Source organism: Rhinolophus ferrumequinum, chromosome X (genome assembly GCF_004115265.2).
Source record: "Rhinolophus ferrumequinum isolate MPI-CBG mRhiFer1 chromosome X, mRhiFer1_v1.p, whole genome shotgun sequence".
Lineage (NCBI taxonomy): Eukaryota > Metazoa > Chordata > Mammalia > Chiroptera > Rhinolophidae > Rhinolophus > Rhinolophus ferrumequinum.
In genome coordinates this window covers 96,445,867-96,463,907 of record NC_046284.1, presented here as the reverse complement: position 1 = coordinate 96,463,907, position 18,041 = coordinate 96,445,867, and the positions used below count along the sequence as shown (strand labels likewise).

The following is an 18,041-nucleotide window of genomic DNA, read 5'->3' as shown; positions in this document are numbered from 1 at the left end:
TCAAAGTGGTAACTTTGTTCATCCAAAGGCGAGTGGAGGTGGAGTGGATAAATTCCGCTGTGACCCTACAGTGGATAGTACTGTAGCACAAAAAGGAATGCGGCCCATCCTGGGAGACTGCGGGCTGCGCAGGGCGCGCGCCTGGACCCGCCTCCAGAAAGAATCTGGCCGCACGTGGTAGCGGTCTCCTAGCGACTGGAGAAGCTGGGACAACAAACGGCTGAAGCCGCTTGTCGCCCTGGTACCAGCGGTACCATGGAGGACAAGAAGTGGCTGTTAAGGCCACAGCCGCGGCAACCAACGCCCCTGGGCATGAACTATAAGCCCTGGTACCAGGACAAGTTACCTTCCAAGTGTTTCGCAAAGCACAAGAACAGGCTTCTGAAGTTCCCCAGTTCCCTGGACGGCCGGCAGTGGATATTTGTGAAAGAGGGGCTGGACGACTTCAGGACAGGATGTCCACCTTGCAAGAATCTCATCACTCGCGGCCCTAAGGAAGGTTTTCTCCCCGTTATTGCTCATAGAATTCCCAAACCTGCCCCCAGAAAGAGTCGGGTAAAGCTGCCCAACAAGGCAGACCTGTTTTCCACACTCTCACCAGCCCAGCAAGCACGGAAGGCATTCGTAGAGGACATCGAAGCCAGCCTGACCAAGCATCCCTTGGCTCACTACCCGAATCTGGAGGAAGTTCTGCCTGCCGACCTCCTATTAAAAGTGCTGAAAGTGCTTGATCCTCACAGGAAGCTGGAGGACACATGGGCCTATTGTCAGGGCACCAAAAAAAGAAGGAAGTCCCCCACAAAGCTCTTTAAAAGACATCCTACCAAAGTCTACCTGGACCTTCCCAAGGAAACTCCTCTGTTACCTTCAGACAATTGGCTTCTTGGGGAAAAGGAAAACAAGAAGTCAAGCACAGAGGATATTCTCCAAAGTCCTCCTCTTTGCAAAACAATAACAAGAGAACTTACTAAATTCTGCAGATGGACTGATACTTTTGGAGACTTGGGCATTGATGAAAAGTACATCATGAATTATGTGACATTTGACGTTCGCGATGATTACAAACTAAACTATGATACTGGCAAAATAAAGAAAATAAGCCAGATTCCTTCGGGAATAAAGTACAGCAAACGGCTGGATAAAGTAAAAGAGAAAAAATTCTCCATACAGGAAGAAAACTTGGAGAGGGAAGACCAGAAACCACAGGATCTTCATACACCCAGCCGGGTGAAGATGAGGTATGGAGCATGGTACCTGAAGCCCAAGTTGTGGACAAAGCTAATAAATGGCGAACCTCTGATTGACCCCAAAATCTTACTTGAAGCTCAAGGTGCGAACTTGAAACCAGACATTCTTGATGATCTTTATGGAACAATTGCCTTTAAAGATTTCATTGTAAGCAAGGGCTACAGGATGCCGGAAGTGCTTGAGAAGGTGTTTATCAGGAAAGGATGGACTTATGATGCCATCACGACTCCACTACACCGAGCAAATATATTCAATTTAAACGCGGAAGGTGAAGATGCAAAGGGAGGCAATTAGACAGTTTTCTATTTACTACTTATCTGGCTCTCTCTCTCATTTTAACATCAATCAGAATTCATGATGAGTGTCCCACTGTGTACGGACAACTTTGATTCCACAACATCTGTAATTTAACACCTAATGCTTCTAAACATTTCTAAATAAACTTCTGCCTGGGTTCACCAATCAACTTGTTGCAATCAACTATGTAGTCCCCTTTCTTCACTGAGGTTTCTTAGTGTCTGAATTACTGTTTTGGTCCCTTTGAGTGCGCTAATATTTTTTCTTTTTTTTTTTTAAATTAAGTTTTATTGGGGTGACAGTGGTTAGTAAAGTTACATAGGTAGCGGGTGTACAATTCTGTAATACATCATCTGTATATCACATTGCGTGTTCACCACCCAGAGTCAGTTCTCCTTCCATCACCATACATTTGATGATTTAAATATTCACAGAGACTATTCCTTCAAGTCCTGGCATCAGCTTTCACTCACATTACCTCCATCGGTCTTGTCCTGATCTCACCAGACACTGATCCCCACAGTCAGACTCTAGACTTAGTTATTGGCGATGAATACACCAACTTCAAACCTCAGTTTCAATTATGGTGGCTTCTGACCCCTGCTTCTTACCTTGTTGACCACCCTTTTTCATATTCCCAAACTTCTAATTCTTCAGTTCCAACATGATTTCCAATCCAATGACCATTACTTACCACGCTTTCAGCATGAATCACACCTTATGTTTTCAGTTCCTTTCTTTCCCAGCTTAGATTGCATTGTCCACTACTATCAGTTCTCTGAGTATACTTTTACCTCCTCCTTTCTCTCTCTCTCTTGTATTCTGATAGAACCCCAACCCTGGTTAAATCTTAATCTCTGTCATTCTTGTACCTGTGCCCAAACAATTAAATATGACTAGAGAAAACTACATACCACACTGACCGGTTACATATATGGCATAAATCTTAGATGAGCCTCAGCACTAGCTGGAAGTTCTATTCCATTTCCATCATCAATATATTCTCCCACTTTCCAAAATGACCATTTTACTTCTGTCATCAATTATCTAACATGCTGTCTCCATCCCTCCTCTCAAAATGTTGCTTTGTACTCACTGATAAAATAAAAATAGGTGAGAACCTCCTTTTCCTCCCATCACCAAATTCACCTAGCCAGCTCCCTCTGTACCCATATTCTCCATTCCTTCTGAAACAAAGGATGAACTCTTTATTCTCCTGAGGCAAAACCTTTCATTTGTGTATTAGGTCTCCACATTTTGCCTAATCAAATATGTGGCCTGAATTTGCCCCCTTATTTTTTTCTTTTTTCGGGGTAATTATGGTTATTAAGAAACAAAAAGCAAAAAAAGGGGGCTCTTATCACTTACATCATCTGAAATAATCAAACAAAGCAAAATAAAAATTCTCTTGACATAATTTTTCTCTCCAGCTACCATTCTATATTTTGTTCTACTTTCCAGAAAAAATTACCAGAAAAAGTTGTTTATAAATCACTGTTTCCACTTCTTCATCTCCCATGTTTTCTTGAATTCACTGCAATCAGGATTTTCTCCTCCTTGATTTTAAAAATGCACTGAAGACTATGCATGTGTCACAGAAATAGCAACACATTAATAGTCAGAAGACACATACTTAAATACCTTCTTTTCCACATTTTGCTTATGTGATCTTGTACTTCAAGGAGCATGTCTCCTCATGTGTGAAATGGAAACCATATCATCAAACTCAAATTTTGGTGAGAATTCAAGGATTACTTTATATAAGTGCCTAATGCCACCAACATCATAGAATTGATACTCAGCATATATTTGTGAAGGAGGGGAGGGAAGGGGTAAGGAAAAAGGGTGCTACAAATGTATAAAGGAAAGAAGCCAAGAAAACTTTTTGATGGTGTTTACGCAGTCTGATAGCCTTCAAACAAACCTCAATCTTAGCTTTTGCTTAGGATTAAAACGTGTATTTGCAAAACAAGAGTCACTAGTAAGGCCCCCTGTTGTTTATTGGTGATGACTAGTTCCACTGAAATGAATTGTCCTTGGAGAAGTTACATAAGTTTCTCCACTGCAGCAATTACCTTCATTGGTATTAGTTTTCATACAGACATGAATAGAAGCAAACAGAATTTGGAATTTGTAACAACAATGAGACTTCAAAAAAAAAAAAGTGACCTCAAATCCATAGTTTTTAGGAGAAGGAATTCAGGAGAACCTTAAAGGTAATTGTGTTAGTGTAGCTTCTTAAAGTTTTCAAAAGGCCCAATCACAATTTTTATAGTGTTTTGTTATTATTTTGAGATTTAGAATGTAGAGAAACCCAGAAGTATTACTGTATGTATTTTATCACTGAGAAAATTCCAAGTCACTGAATTATCCAAGGTCAAATGTGAGGTCTGAGTCAGTCTTCTAGTCATGTGTATGATTTCCACACTGACATTCAGCAACATCATGGACAATGAAATATTCACCTTGGAACCTTGGATGCCCAACTAGGACCCAAGGTAGGGTAAGAACATATGCACCAGGGCCTCTAATAAAGGAAACACAAGGATATACTTTCATTTTCTGGAACCAGTCGTACCCTGCTCTTCCATGTTGCCTGGTATAGCAACCACAGCTTTGTCAGTTGTGAGGCTAAATTTAGCTCTGGAAGGATATAAAAGCCACAAACCAAATGGAATTGGATTGTGTGGCCAGTGATACCCACACCATGCTCTCCCGATCTCTTATCATCTAACAGAGGATAAAGATACTGTCCTCTTTTCAATCTATCATTGGAGCAACTAAGGGATCTTTAGTGAGCGTAATAAAAACTATGCTTTTAAGAAAGAAAAATATTTAGAGCATTGTTTATTCAACAATTATTTGCATCATGAGGCAGAAATTGAGAGCACATGGAAGAATTTTAAGATGATGAAATAGCCACTCTCATAGTTTAATATTTTACATAATGGGAAATCTGTGTTTTTCTTAATTATTTTCACTGCTGCTTTTTTTGCCTAAGGTTCATGGCACTAAACTTCTGGAACCAAATTGCATCCTGCTAAAGAAGGGAAAGTACTCTATCTGAGCCTTTCTAATTTGGGGCAAAAACTTTTTGTATTTTTAATAACCCTGGTGAAACAAACACTCTGTTATTAAACATGGCTAACCAGGTTCATCATCTTCATATTAACATTGTTTTAAGTGAAGATTTGTTTGGGCTGTGAAAATAGGTTGTGGCAAATTTTCTGTCTGATAAAATTTCCTCTGGTGATGTGTATGTCCACATTACCCTCTACTTGAAGCCAGTCACTCCCCTAAAGTTGATAATATATTACATAAAACAGTAATAATCAATTGTAATACAGTATCATATAAGGGATAATAATACCTGTGGAGAACTTGGCTCTAGGAACATGAGTTTAACAAAGACAAAGGAAGTTATCTTTAATTTCTGAGAGTCTGCATAAAAGAGTATTAAGTGTACAACCTTTGGAGCTCGGCAGAAGTAAGTTCATATTCCAGCACTACCATGTTCTTATCATGTGGATATAGGCAACTTGCTTCACAGAATCTGTTTCTTCATCTCAAACTTGGAGCAATACCTATTTCACCAGGGTTTCTAAGGAATAGAGGTTTGGATGCTTGTAAAAGTTTTGGTTGTCCATTGATTTTACCTCTTTGTTCTTCACTAATTCATAGTGAGGGATATCATGCAATATCCCTCCTTTAACTTTCCAAGATGTAAAGAGGAAACTTCAGGCAAAGTTTGATTAATTTCTCTAATTATAAAATTTAGACCCAATATATATGACCAAGGAACTACTGGATGGAATTGCAACGTTCTACCAATAAACTTACCCACCTCCATTCAGTTATATCTTAAATAAAGTTAGACTAGGCCACATAGGAAATATTGAAAAAAAAATTGCTTCCAAGCACCATGCAGAAGTACACTGCTTTTCTATGTAGCACAAGTTTTGAGCTCATTGGGAACTGATTGAACCTTATTGAACATCAGAAGGTAAACGATATCAGAAATGTGTCCCTTGCTAATATTTAATGATACATATTTTTGGGCAGTGGCCTGGGAGTTAAAAAACTTAACCATAATCTTATGCCATTGTAATCTAAAAAGTGACCACTTACTTTCCCATTTTCAAACTCTTTTTGGCAGTGGTGAGTAAGGAAATTGAAAACATGTCATGAATATTGTAATTTATGCAGTATTTATCCATTATTGAGTGACATCAGAATATAGAACATAAATCACTCCTGAAGCCATTAGTGATCTAAATGCATACAGAAACATGTCTGTGTTATAGCATCAGAGAGGAACAATGCAAAATGACTTCTTTCAACCCCCAAACTGATTCTTAGCCAGAGAAAATAAAGGGTTGGATCATTTAATACAATAAAAATAGTTGCATTTTTATTAGTTTTCAGGAGCCAGTCCCCATATACAGATGGCAGTTGAACAGTTCCTTATGATGACACAATTGCTAACCAAAAGCAGCAATGATAGGTTTCATTTCTCGATAAACACTTAGAGAAGGAGACCTAATTCTCACATAATTAACAAACTTGATACAGGAAGGTCAGAGTGAATATCACCGCAGGCATCTGGTGGGATGGGGTAAGGATGGGAAGGTAGCAGGGCAAGTGCCCAAACACCAGAGGAAAAAAATTTAGCAGAATTATTTATTGATCCCTAAATTCATGATTTAGATTTGTTCCCTTGTGGGCTCCTGCTTGCAAAATACTCGAATACTTGTTTAAAAAGAACCATTCTGTGCCCTTAATCTCCAATCCTTTTTCACGTGAACAGTTGACAGCTACATGTGATTCTCATACCTTATCAGCCAGACTTTTTTTTGTATTTTGTAGTTTCTTCACAATTTATTTCTAAATATGTAAATATGACCAGAGATGGAATGCAAATGATAATTGTAATATCAATGACCACTAAAGGAAATTCAATTGTACATTTTAAAATCCATTTTTCAGCTTTATTGAGGTACAGTTAATCAAGAAAATGTATAAATGTAAGATGTACAACATGATGATTTGATATACATTATGAAATGATTGCCACAGTAAAGTTAGTTACACGTCCATCACCTCACATAATCACTTTGTGTGTGTGTGGTGAGAACATTTTAGATCTGTTATCTTAGCTAATTTCAACTAATTTCAAGTATATAATATGGTGTTGTTAACCATAGTCACCAAACTATGCATCAGATTTCCAAACGTATTCATCTTATAACTGAAAATTTGTGTCCTTTGACCAATATCTCCCCATTTATTCAACCGCCCCACCAACTGACCACCACTATTCTATTCTTTTTCTATGAGTTTGACATAAGTGAGATGTACAGGATTTGACTTTCTCTGACTTTTTTCACTTAGCATAATTCCCTCAAGGTTTATTCACATTGACACAAATGGCAGGATTTTCATCATTTTTATGGGTGAATAATATTCTATTTTATACATATGCCACCTTTATCCATTCATGTGTTGACAGACACTTGGGTTGTTTACATGTCTTGATTATTGTAAATAATGCTGCAATGAACATGGGAGTACAGATTATCTCTGAAATAATGATTTTGTTTCCTTCAGATCTAAATTTATTGCTATTAATATCAATATTGATATAGATATGTGTATCTACATATACAGATAGATATGTACATTTGTGTGTATAATGTACATATAAATATATATAATATAGCAGAAGTGGGAATGCTGGATCGTATGGTAGTTCTATTTTTAATTTTTTGAGGAAACTCCATACTGTTTTCCATAGTAGCTGCACCAATTTACATTCCAACCAAGAGTGCACCAGTGATCTATTTTCTTCAGTCCTCATCAGCACCTGCTATCCTTGTTGTCTTCCTTTATGATTTGACGACTTTTGTGATGGTATGCTTTGATTCCTTCCTTTAATTTTTTTGTTTATCCTCTAAAGGTTTTTCCTTCGTGGTTACCATGAGGCTTACATGAAATGTCTTATAATTATAATATCCCATTTTAAGCTGAAAACAGCTTAACTCTGATAGCATACAAAAACTCTACTTTTACTTCTCCCCTCTCATACTTTCAGTAATAGATGATGCAATTTACATCTTTTTCATATTGTTTAATAACAAATTATTCTAATTATAGTTATTTTAATACCTTTGTTTTTTGTCTTTTATACTACAGTTGAAATGGTTTATATACCACTATTACAATATTAGAAATCTAACTTTAACTATATATTTACTTTTACCAGTGACTTTTTATATTCATGTGTTTTTATATTGTTAATGAAAATCTTTTACTTCAGCGTAAGGAACTTTCTTTAGCATTTCTTGTAAGGCAGGCCTAGTGATGATGAACTTCCTCAACTTTTGTTTGTTTGGGAAATTCTTTATCTTTCACGAATTTCTAAAGGACAACTTTGCCAGGTATAGTATTTGTGGTTGACAGATTTTTTTCCCCAGTATTTTGATTGTATCTTCCTACTTTCCTCTGGACTGCCAAGTTTGTGCTGAGAAATCTGCTCATAGTCTTATGGGCAGGAGGAGGTGCATACTTTTATGTGACAAATCTGTTTTCTCTTGCTACTTTCAAAATTCTCTCTTTGTCCTTGATTTTTGACATTTTAATGTGTTTTAGTGTAGGCCTTTTGGGATTATTCTGAATTGTTTGACAGACAGTTCACAGTCTACATTTCATTAGATTCAGGTATTAGACTTTTATTAGTTTCCTTCATTGGTGTAATTTTTTAAGTAATTTTTTTATTTTTCAATTATAGTTCACATAAAATATTATATTAGTTTCAGGTGTACAACATAGTAATTAGACATTTATATAAATTACAAGGGGATCATCCCAATGAATATAGTACCCATCTGACAACACACATAGTTATTACAATATTATTGACTGTATTCCTTATGCTGTACTCTACATCCCCATGACTACTGGGTAGCAACCAATTTGTACTTCTTAATCCCTTCCCCTTTTCACGCACCCCCAACACCCCTCTCATTTGGCAACCATCAGAATATTCTCTGTATCTATTAGTCTGTTTCTGTTTTATTTGTTGGATTTGATTCTTTAGATTCCACATATAAGTGAGATGACGTTGAATCTGACTTTCTCTGTCTGACATATTTCACTTAGTGCAATACCCTCCAGGTCCATCCATGCCACTGCACATGGTAAGAACACATTCCCTTCCCTGGCCAAGCAATATTCCATTGTATATATGTACCACCTATTCTTTATCGATTCATCCATCAGCAGACACCCAGGCTGCCTCCACATCTTGGCCATTGTAAACAATGCTGCAATGAGCATATGGATGCACATGGCCCCTCCGAGTAGCATTTTGCGTTTTCTTAGATAAATACCCAGAAGTGGGAGTACTGGGTCCTTCTTTGTCTCTTGCTACAGCCTTTGTTTTAAAGTCTATTTGTCTGGTATAAGTATTTCTACCCCAGCTTTTTTGTATGTTTGTTTCCATTTTCATGAAATATCTTTTTTCCCATCCCTTCACTTTCAGTGCATGTGTGTCTTTCAATCTGAAGTGAATCTCTTGTAGGCAGCATATGTAAGGTCTTGTTTTCTTATCCGTTCAACTAATTTAGCTTTTGATTGAAGCATTTATGCATTTACATTTAAAGTAATCGTTGATAGATATGTAGTTATTGCCATTTTTTAAAATTATTTATTTATTTGTTTGTTTGTTTGTTTGTTTATCTTCAAGAAGTCCCCCTAAGAATCCTTGTAATACTGGTTTGGTAGTGATCAACTGCTTTAGTTTTTTTCTTGTCTGGGAAGCTGTTTATCTATCCTTTGATTCTAAATGATAGCTTTGTTGTGTAAAGTAATCTTGGGTATAGATCCTTGCTTTTCATCACTTTGAATATTTTCCACCAATCCCTTCTGGCCTGCAAAGTTCCTGTTGAGAAATCAGCTGAAAGTCTTAATGGGAACTCCCGTGTGGGTAACTAACTGATTTTCTCTTGCTGGTTTTAAGATTCTTTCTTTGTCTTTAACCTTTCGCATTTTAATTATGATGTGCGTTGGTGTGGGCCTCTTTGGGTTCATCTTTTTTGGGACTCTGCACTTTCTGGGCTTGTATGTTTATTTCCTTCACCAGGTTAGGAAAGTTTTCTGTCATTATTTCTTCAAAAAGGTTTTCAATTCCTTGCTCTCTTCTCTTTCTGGTACCCCTATAATACGAATGTTGGTACACTTGATGTTGTCCCAGAGGCCCCTTACACTATACTCAATTTTTTAAATTCTTTTCTTCTTTTTGCTGTTCTTCTGATTGGGTGTTTTCTGTTACTTTATCTTCTAAATGGCTGATTCAATCCTCTGCTTCATATAATCTACTACTGATTCACTCTAATGTATTCTTTATTTCTGTTATTGTATTCTTCATTTCTGACTGGTTCATTTTTATGCTGTCTACCTTTATTTTTATGCTTCCAGTCTATCTGTTGAAGTTCTCCCTGAGATCATTGAGTGTCCTTATAACTAGTGTTTTGAATTCTGCATCTGATAGACTGCTTGTGTCCATTTCGTTTAGTTGTTTTGCTGGAGCTTTGTTCTGTTCTTTTATTTGGGCCATGTGTCTCTGTCTCCCCATTTTGGCTGCCTCCCTGTGTTCGTTTCAATGTATTAGGTAGAGTGTTAATTTTGTTGTTGTTGTTGTTTATTTTTTAAGATCAAAAGGAGTTCTTTTGTTTTTCACAGAATTTCATATTTTGCTAATATGAAGGCATAAAACAGCAAAAAATAACGATAATGTATATAGCAATGAATACGCCGGGGTAATGTTGATATTCAAAACAGCTAGATAACTGGGGGTGGTTATAATAAATGCAGCAAAGCTCAGTAATCACAAAATTTTAAGGTTAGAGCAAGATCAGTCAATAACTAAACAGAATTAACATCTTTTATAGAACTATTACTGATTATTAGCATTATTGTTTTGCAAATGGGCACATACTTGTAAAGATGGAAGAAAGGACAATAACATGAATAATATTAATGCACACTTTAAAAATTATGAGCTATGAAGAAGTTTAGCTCCAGTAGCAGCACTAATGGTCTACGTCAAGTTCTAAATCACATAGTTCATTGATCAAAAATGCATGGTTAAGTCATGAAAATTTCTGAACTTATTGTGTTGATTTTGAAATTTCATTAGCATTTTCTATGATTTCAACTTTATCTCCAGTTAACTTGCTTGTGAAATATGTATGATATACTGTAATTTAAAATCAGCAGAAACGCAATATCACTGTACAGTTTTTTAGTTTTGATAGTTGCACTTTTTCTTTTAACACAAAAGAACCACATTAACAGTGACAAAATTTAAGTAAGAAAGAAAAGCTGTGGTTGTGCCTTATTTCTTTCATAATCATAAAATCAAAGTCTTAAAGCTTTCTTGTGAATAGTAATACAAAATCAAAGATAATGGCATACATATTGTGCCAAATGCTAAAATGATATTTAAGCTATATACGAGGTCGTGGACTCATCCTAGAAAAAGTGTTACATACCTCATTGCTGAATATCACTATGGTCACCTTTGCAGTATTCCCCTTGGGAGGCTATGCACTGATGCCAGTGCCTAGTCCACCCTTCAAAGCAATTTTGGAACTCTTTTCCTGGAATGGCCATCAGAGCTGTCATCGTATTACCCTTGATGTCCTGAATGTCATCCAAATGTCTTCCTTTCAATATTTCCTTTATCTTCGGGTAATGAAAGAAGTCATTGGGGGCCAGATCAGGTGAGTAGGGAGGGTGTTCCAATACAGTTATTTGTTTACTGGCTAAAACCTCCCTCACAGACAGTGCCGTGTGAGCTGGTGCATTTTCGTGATGCAAGAGCCATGAATCATTGGCGAAAAGTTCAGGTCGTCTAACTTTTTCACGCAGCTTTTTCAGCACTTCCAAATAGTAAACTTGGTGAACTGTTTGTCCAGTTGGTACAAATTCATAATGAATAATCCCTGTGATATCAAAAAAGGTTAGCAACATCGTTGCAACAAGTTTGCAAACTTAATTGTCTGGCCTCCTGTACTTGAAGACTGCCCAAATTTGTTTTGTTTCTTCATAGTTCAAGAAACAGAACTATATAGGCTTTTGTTATAACCAGTTTAAATTTTGTGTGTACTTCATTTTAAGTGTGGGAGTCAAATGCTCTTCATTTTCTTTCTTTTTTTTAATTGTAACATTTTGGTTAAAAGTAAAAATGTGTTGTTTATATCTCTCATATCAAAGAGGGATCCAAATTTCCAAAGTCCTCATTTTTCTCTTACAGAAAGAAAAAAAAAATGTACACATCTGTAGGCTCTCTTTTACTTCAGATATTCCTAAATCCTTACCCTTTGGCATCCTTCACCCTCTCTAAGTTTATTTTCCCTGCATAAGACAGCTGCCCTAAGCATCAGTTCCACGGCAAGCACTGTCCTTGCTTTGTGCATTTGAGGATTTGCATTGCACATCTTACAATCACTGGTCAAGGTACTTTCGGAGTGGCTGAGGGCCCTGGTGTCGCCTGCACTCCCATTCATCTGGGACGATGGTTTCTCCTCAGCCACTGCTCTGTTTTCAGCCAGGCAATCATCTAAAGACACGGCAGAGGACTTGGATTTCTCAGATCTTGACTTCAGTTCTTTGGCCACTTCTGCTGAAGCAGCATAACGAGGCTTGCCCTGGTGTTTGTAACCTCTGCCATAGCACCTTCCACCTCTTCCAAATGTTCTTATCACTGGAGTGGATATAACCCTTCTTGGATACCCTCTTGCTGGTCCTCTGACAAAAACACCTGTAGGGGGAAAGGCCCATGGCCTCTGCAGCCCCATCTGTTCAGAGCCCAGTGACCAGCCATGATGCTAGCTATTTCTAGCTTCCTGAGAAGGTATGGGATTCCACCCTGCAACTTGCTAGTCCTGCTGCCATCAGAGCCTGAGAAAGCTCCACCGTGTCCTGCTGCCATTGCCACGTGGAAGGCACAGTAAGCACCTCTTGCTACAGTTTCCCCAGAAGGGCCTCCAAAGCCACAGACTCCTGCAAAGCCTTGCCCTTGGCCCTGAGCTGCGTGGGGAAGGGGGAAACGGGGGGAGGGACAGGCGTGAAGTGCCTTGGGTACACAGAGGTGGGACAGAAAGGTAGCACCAAGGATGTCAGAAAGGGGAGCAAGATGCTCTGCGGGAAGAAATTCAGCCTTCCAGGATGCTGTGCTGCATCTTTTGTACCTTGGCAGCTGGCTCAGCCTAACCATCCCAGAAGTCAATGAGTTGGGTCTTTTCTCAGCTTGCTTTTAGGAGTTTCGACTGGAAATGCTTCCCCTCAAAATACTTCCAAGGACAGCAGTGTTCCCAGGGCACGGGCTGTCCACACACGTCATTTGCAAACAGGGCTATGTCCATGCCACTCATGATGAGAGCTGACAGCCGAATGCCTCAAAGGTCGAGGTTCTCAATCTCGAGCTCTTGCAGCTGATCTGGCCCATAGAGTTTGGGGGACAGTGCCTGAGCCAGTATCCATGCACTGGGCCACTGCACCATATACCTTAGGATATAGCCCAGCACCATGAGATGAGTGGGCACCCTGGCCAGGTTGAGCATGGCTGGAGTGTCTGACCTCATTCAGGTCAGGAAGGCCCTTGTCTTACAGTTCTTGTCCTCCACTGCCCTCCCCAGCCAGAGCCTCTTCAGGTTGGGGTAGGTCAACTCCCTGAAAGCAGTAGCTTCCACCAGTTCCAGGGTTGGCAGAGATTTCCTTTTGTAAGCTTCCTACTCCTTAATGATCACTGGTGAAAATTCTGGTGGAAGTCTGTTTTTTCTAAAAGCAAGTCTTTCAGTTTTCATCGTGCTTTCTGCCAAGCTAACCAGGACTCTGTAAACATACTGATGAATTGGCATATGGAACGGGGCAGCGGGAGGCAGCTCTTTGCTGGCTTCATCTTCAATAGAAACAGCAATTTTGATTTTACCCTTGGTCAGGACATGGAAGATGTATGGATACATTAGCCCTTCCTGTGCCAGTGCTTGGCCACTCTCAACACCTTGGGTGTGACGCGGGAAAGGGTGGGGTGGTGAGGTCCATGTAGTTCTTGTTAGGCATGGACAGAAGGCATGGAATTGGCTGGACAGTGCCAATCTGGCACCCCTTTCCTTCAGTGAGCTGGCTGCCTGACGAGGCAGCAGATGAACCTTCTGCCTTTGTTTGCTCTCCTGGATCTCCCCGTGCTTGAGGCTCCCAGTGGCCTCCTGTCTTCTCCCAGCCAATTTTGTTCCCACTGATATGGTTTGCAGTGCTTCCATTGCCTTCATCACTGTCTGAAGATGATGATGTAGAAGAACCAGGAAAGAATGCCAAGTTCATGTGATTGGGGCTGCTGCTAGGAGTTGGGTTGATCCGGGAGAACTGTTCATACAATGGAGTATATTTTCCTCCCTGAGGAATATTACTGTAGTTGTTCTGCTCAGTCAGATTCTTTTCGCTTGTTTCCAAAGTGAGATCCTGCACGCAAAGCTGACCTGCAGTGCCTGGGCTGGGGCCCTGTGGAGCCATGGGCTGGGCTTGCAGAGAAGTTTGTGGAATGTTGATCTTCTGGGATGGGGGATATGTGACACTGTCCCAGCCATTCCAAATGGATTTGGTCTGGCTAAGTAATGTGGGGGGGTGAAATGCCACAAGCTTACTAGTCGCTGAAAAATATTCAATAAAATTGAATAACTTTTTCATCTGTTCTGGAGTGAGAATGTTGGAAAACATCTTTAGCTATAGCATCCAAGTCTGAGGTATTCTGGATGTTGCGATGTACTCAACCAGAGCTTTGATCACCGCGTCCGATGGAGGCAAGACCAGCTGGTGGCCCTAGACCATATGTGAGGCTAGTGGGTGTTCTGGACCAAGTAAACTCCAACGAAAGGAAGCCAGGTCTTCATTAGGTAGAATGTCATTTCCTAACAGCGGCAAAGATAGGGAAGCAGTCTGGGGTCAGGTCCAGCTGCTGGGCCACTTCGTGCATCAGGTATTGGCTCATGGTGAGATTTTTCCTGTTCCAGCTCAGTTTTAGGGCATGGGCACTGAAATAGTAGTGGATGTTGCACAGTGCATAATCAGAGTCGTGCACAACCAAGCCATGGAAGCTGTTTTCTCTGCAGACACCAATCATTTCTTGATGATGGTCTTTGATGTTCTGCGCAACCTTGATGTAGAAGTGGATGAACGCCAGGTGTATATAGTGCGCTGTGCAGCCAAGCACGTGGCAGGAACCAGACCTTGGGAGGCGGGGTGCCATTGTTCTGAGTATGGCTGACAATCTGCTACGCAGTCTGGCATTCATTGCACTGCTGCTTGACCCACTCATGTAGCCACGCCTTCTCCAGCATGCCTTTGAAGACGATGAAGATCTCAATGCTGCTGACGAAGCAGACCTTGGCCAGCACGGCCAGGCAGCCGAACATGAGGTTCCACTGGCCTCTCCCCACGTTGGTGTAGAAGCCACAGTAGAGGCAGTGCAGGCAGATGTCAGGGTCCACCAGCAGGCACAATAGTGTGTGTGAGGGGCTTCTGCTGCCGCAGCCCACCAGGCTGTCCCCCACCAGCTTCTGCAGCTCCACCAGCACCATGGTGCTCGGGCAGTACTCTCAATGTAGTTCCGGAAGCCCTGCATGCCCATGGCAGTGGCAGCAGTCCTCATGGGACCTCTGGCCCAGGGGCGGCGGGCTCTAGGGTGTCCAGGGCAGGCCTCAGCACACTCAGACCACGCAGGTGTGGAGGGACCTGCGCCATGCGCTGCTCCAGGCTCAGGCTAGACAGAAGTAGCCTCATTTAATCTTTATGCCCTAATTTAGTAGACGCCCCCAAAAAAGGCTTTACATAGTTTATATGAGTTGCTCAAGACCACAGAGAAGGAACACAAATACTTTGTGCAGCAATAAAATAAGACCATGAAACGAAGAAAAGGAAATGGGAAGTGTAATTCATCTTAACCACTGAGGATAACCCAGTGAAGAACAAGTTATAGCCTATAAACATACAAAATGATTCAAAGACTACACCAGCATGGGACCAATGTTTCATCGTCAGTTACAAAGTGCATGCCTAGCACCATGTCTTCCTAGCACAATAGCACATCCTCAAAGGATATTTGCTAAATTTAATTCAATTCACTGTCAGATTGCAATTAGATAAACTTCCTGGTTGAGTGTTTCCGTAACTCATTTAGCTTTCATCACAATATTGCTAAAGAAGGTGCCAAGTACTTGCTAGGTTACATAGGAACCCCCCTCTTCTACAGTTCACAACAAAGCTAGGAAATTTTATAATTTCTAAACTACAGATAAAGTTTTCTAATTATAGAGGACTTGGAAAATGTATTTCCCAACACAGTTCATACAGTGGTCCTTTCACTCTCCTAAATCAGCTCTAAAGTAAGCCACCTTCTGAATTATATAAAAGCTTCTAGAGGCTGACTGTTATTTGCACTCTGGTCGCTGTCCAGTCTGTCCATGAGTATCTACAAAGAGATACTCATGAAATTAGGGATGCTGACAATATAAATGGCTCAAATATAGGTGGTAGAAATATTCCTAATCTATCAGGCAAAATTCCTTTCCCCTGGTTTTTATCTTTCTTATTAAAGAATTTTAAGTCAACAACCAAAAAATGCAGAAAAAACAGAGGAGGAATTACTGTATCTTCAAAATTTGTGACTGGCATTCTCTTAATATCCCCCTTCAGCCCTGTCTCACTGTGGGGACTTTTCCACTCCAGCATTATTTCAGCAACACACAGTAGAGAATGTCCCAGTATTTATTGTGAGGCTGCAGCCCCTTCTGTTTCTGATCTGTCTTTTGAGCTCCCCCCAGTTCTGAGTAGGTACTCCCTCTGCTGTTCTGCTTGGCCGTGAATTCCTTTTATCTTTCCAATTACCCTTATCCTGGCTGTCACACCAGCTCTTTCTTCCAGTGAATTACTCCAGCTTGAGGTGGTCCAGCTATCGCTCTGGGACTCAGCTGTTTATTCCCATCTAATAGGTATGAATAGGTTTCTTTGATCCCTATACCCTCTTTTGGTAACCTCAACAGCTGGAGCATGAAGTCTTGGGTTACAGACTAGTTTTCAGCCCCATGCCCCCTCACTGGAGCAATGGACACAGTGAAAGCACCAACTCAAGCATCAAAGGAATTAAGTAACAAGAGAGGCAGGATTTTTAAATTTATTTTTATTTACTTTTATTGGAGAATATTGGGGGACAGTGTGTTTCTCCAGGGCCCATCAGCTCCAAGTAGTTGTCCTTCAATCTAGTTGTGGAGGGTGCAGCTCACTGGCCCATGTGGAAATCGAACCGGTAACCTTGTTATTAAGAGCTCGCACTCTAACCAACTGAGCCATCTGGCCGCCCCAGGATTTTTTTTAATGGGTTAAATTATTATCTTCAATGACTGAATGCACATCAGTGTTGTTTGAAAAATGGATTTAATGATTTTAAAATGTCATTGTGCTGAATTTTCTAGATGTCATAGAGAAGAAAGAATCTAGGTTAGAGTCAAACAAACTGATGCATGTCCAAGATCCCTTCAATAGAAGCCTTCCTTCTGCTGGTCCACTGTCTGTCCCTACTACCTAAATGACAAGAGTGCAATGAGGCAGCTGTGATCTGTAACAGCCCAACGAGAACTCAATGAGGCTCTAAGAGAAGAAATGGTCCGGTACCTGTCACATGTTTTCCCTCTTCCTTAGTGAGTCATATTTAGTCATACTTCAAAAACATAAGAAGTAGATCACACTACAGTTCCTTTTCCATGTTATTCTTTTGTTTTCAATCAACCCATTAATCAACTCCATTGTAGGTAGATTATCTCTATTCATAAACATAAATTCTAGATTTTCAAAGTCTGCGCCCCTATCCACAGTAGCCAAGATATGGAAACAACTCAGATGTCCATTGACAGATGAATGAAAAAAGAAAAGGTGTATACATACAGTGGACTATTCTTTGGCCTTAAAAAAGAAGGAAATTCTGTCATTTGTGACAACATGAGTGAACCTGCAGGACATTATGCTAAGTGAAATAAGCCAGTTCACAGAAGGACAAATATTGCATGATTCCACTTATACTTGTATGAGGTACCTGAAATAGTTAAACTCATAGAAGCAGATAATAGAATAGTGGTTATGAAGGGCCAAGGGGAGGGAAATGAGAAATTGTTCAATTGGTATAAAGTTTCAGTTATGCAAGATGAATTAGTTCTAGACATATGCTGTACAGTATGCTTGTAGTCAACAATACTGTATTATGCACTTAAAAATTTAAGAGGGCAGATCTTAAGTATTCTTAGCACCAAAAAAGAGAGAGAGAGAGAGAGAGAGAGAGAGAGAGAGAGAGAGAGAGAAACACAAGGAAGTTTGTGATGAATATGTCTATTGCCTTGATTGTCGTGGTGGTATCAGAGGTGCTTGCATATGTCCAAACTCATCAAGTT

General features: G+C 40.0%; 1 protein-coding gene and 1 pseudogene across 1 annotated transcript; one reads left to right on the top strand and one right to left on the bottom strand.

The window, feature by feature from the left end:
- The first annotated feature begins 255 nt into the window (after positions 1 to 255).
- LOC117018598 (protein FAM47E-like) lies at positions 256 to 1,542 on the top strand. Its single transcript, XM_033099726.1, has one exon. The coding sequence runs from the start codon at positions 256 to 258 to the stop codon at positions 1,540 to 1,542; it is 1,287 nt and encodes a 428-aa protein (XP_032955617.1).
- Positions 1,543 to 11,912: 10,370 nt separating this feature from the next.
- Positions 11,913 to 15,232, bottom strand: LOC117018530 (constitutive coactivator of PPAR-gamma-like protein 1; annotated as a pseudogene).
- Between the last annotated feature and the right edge of the window lie 2,809 nt (positions 15,233 to 18,041).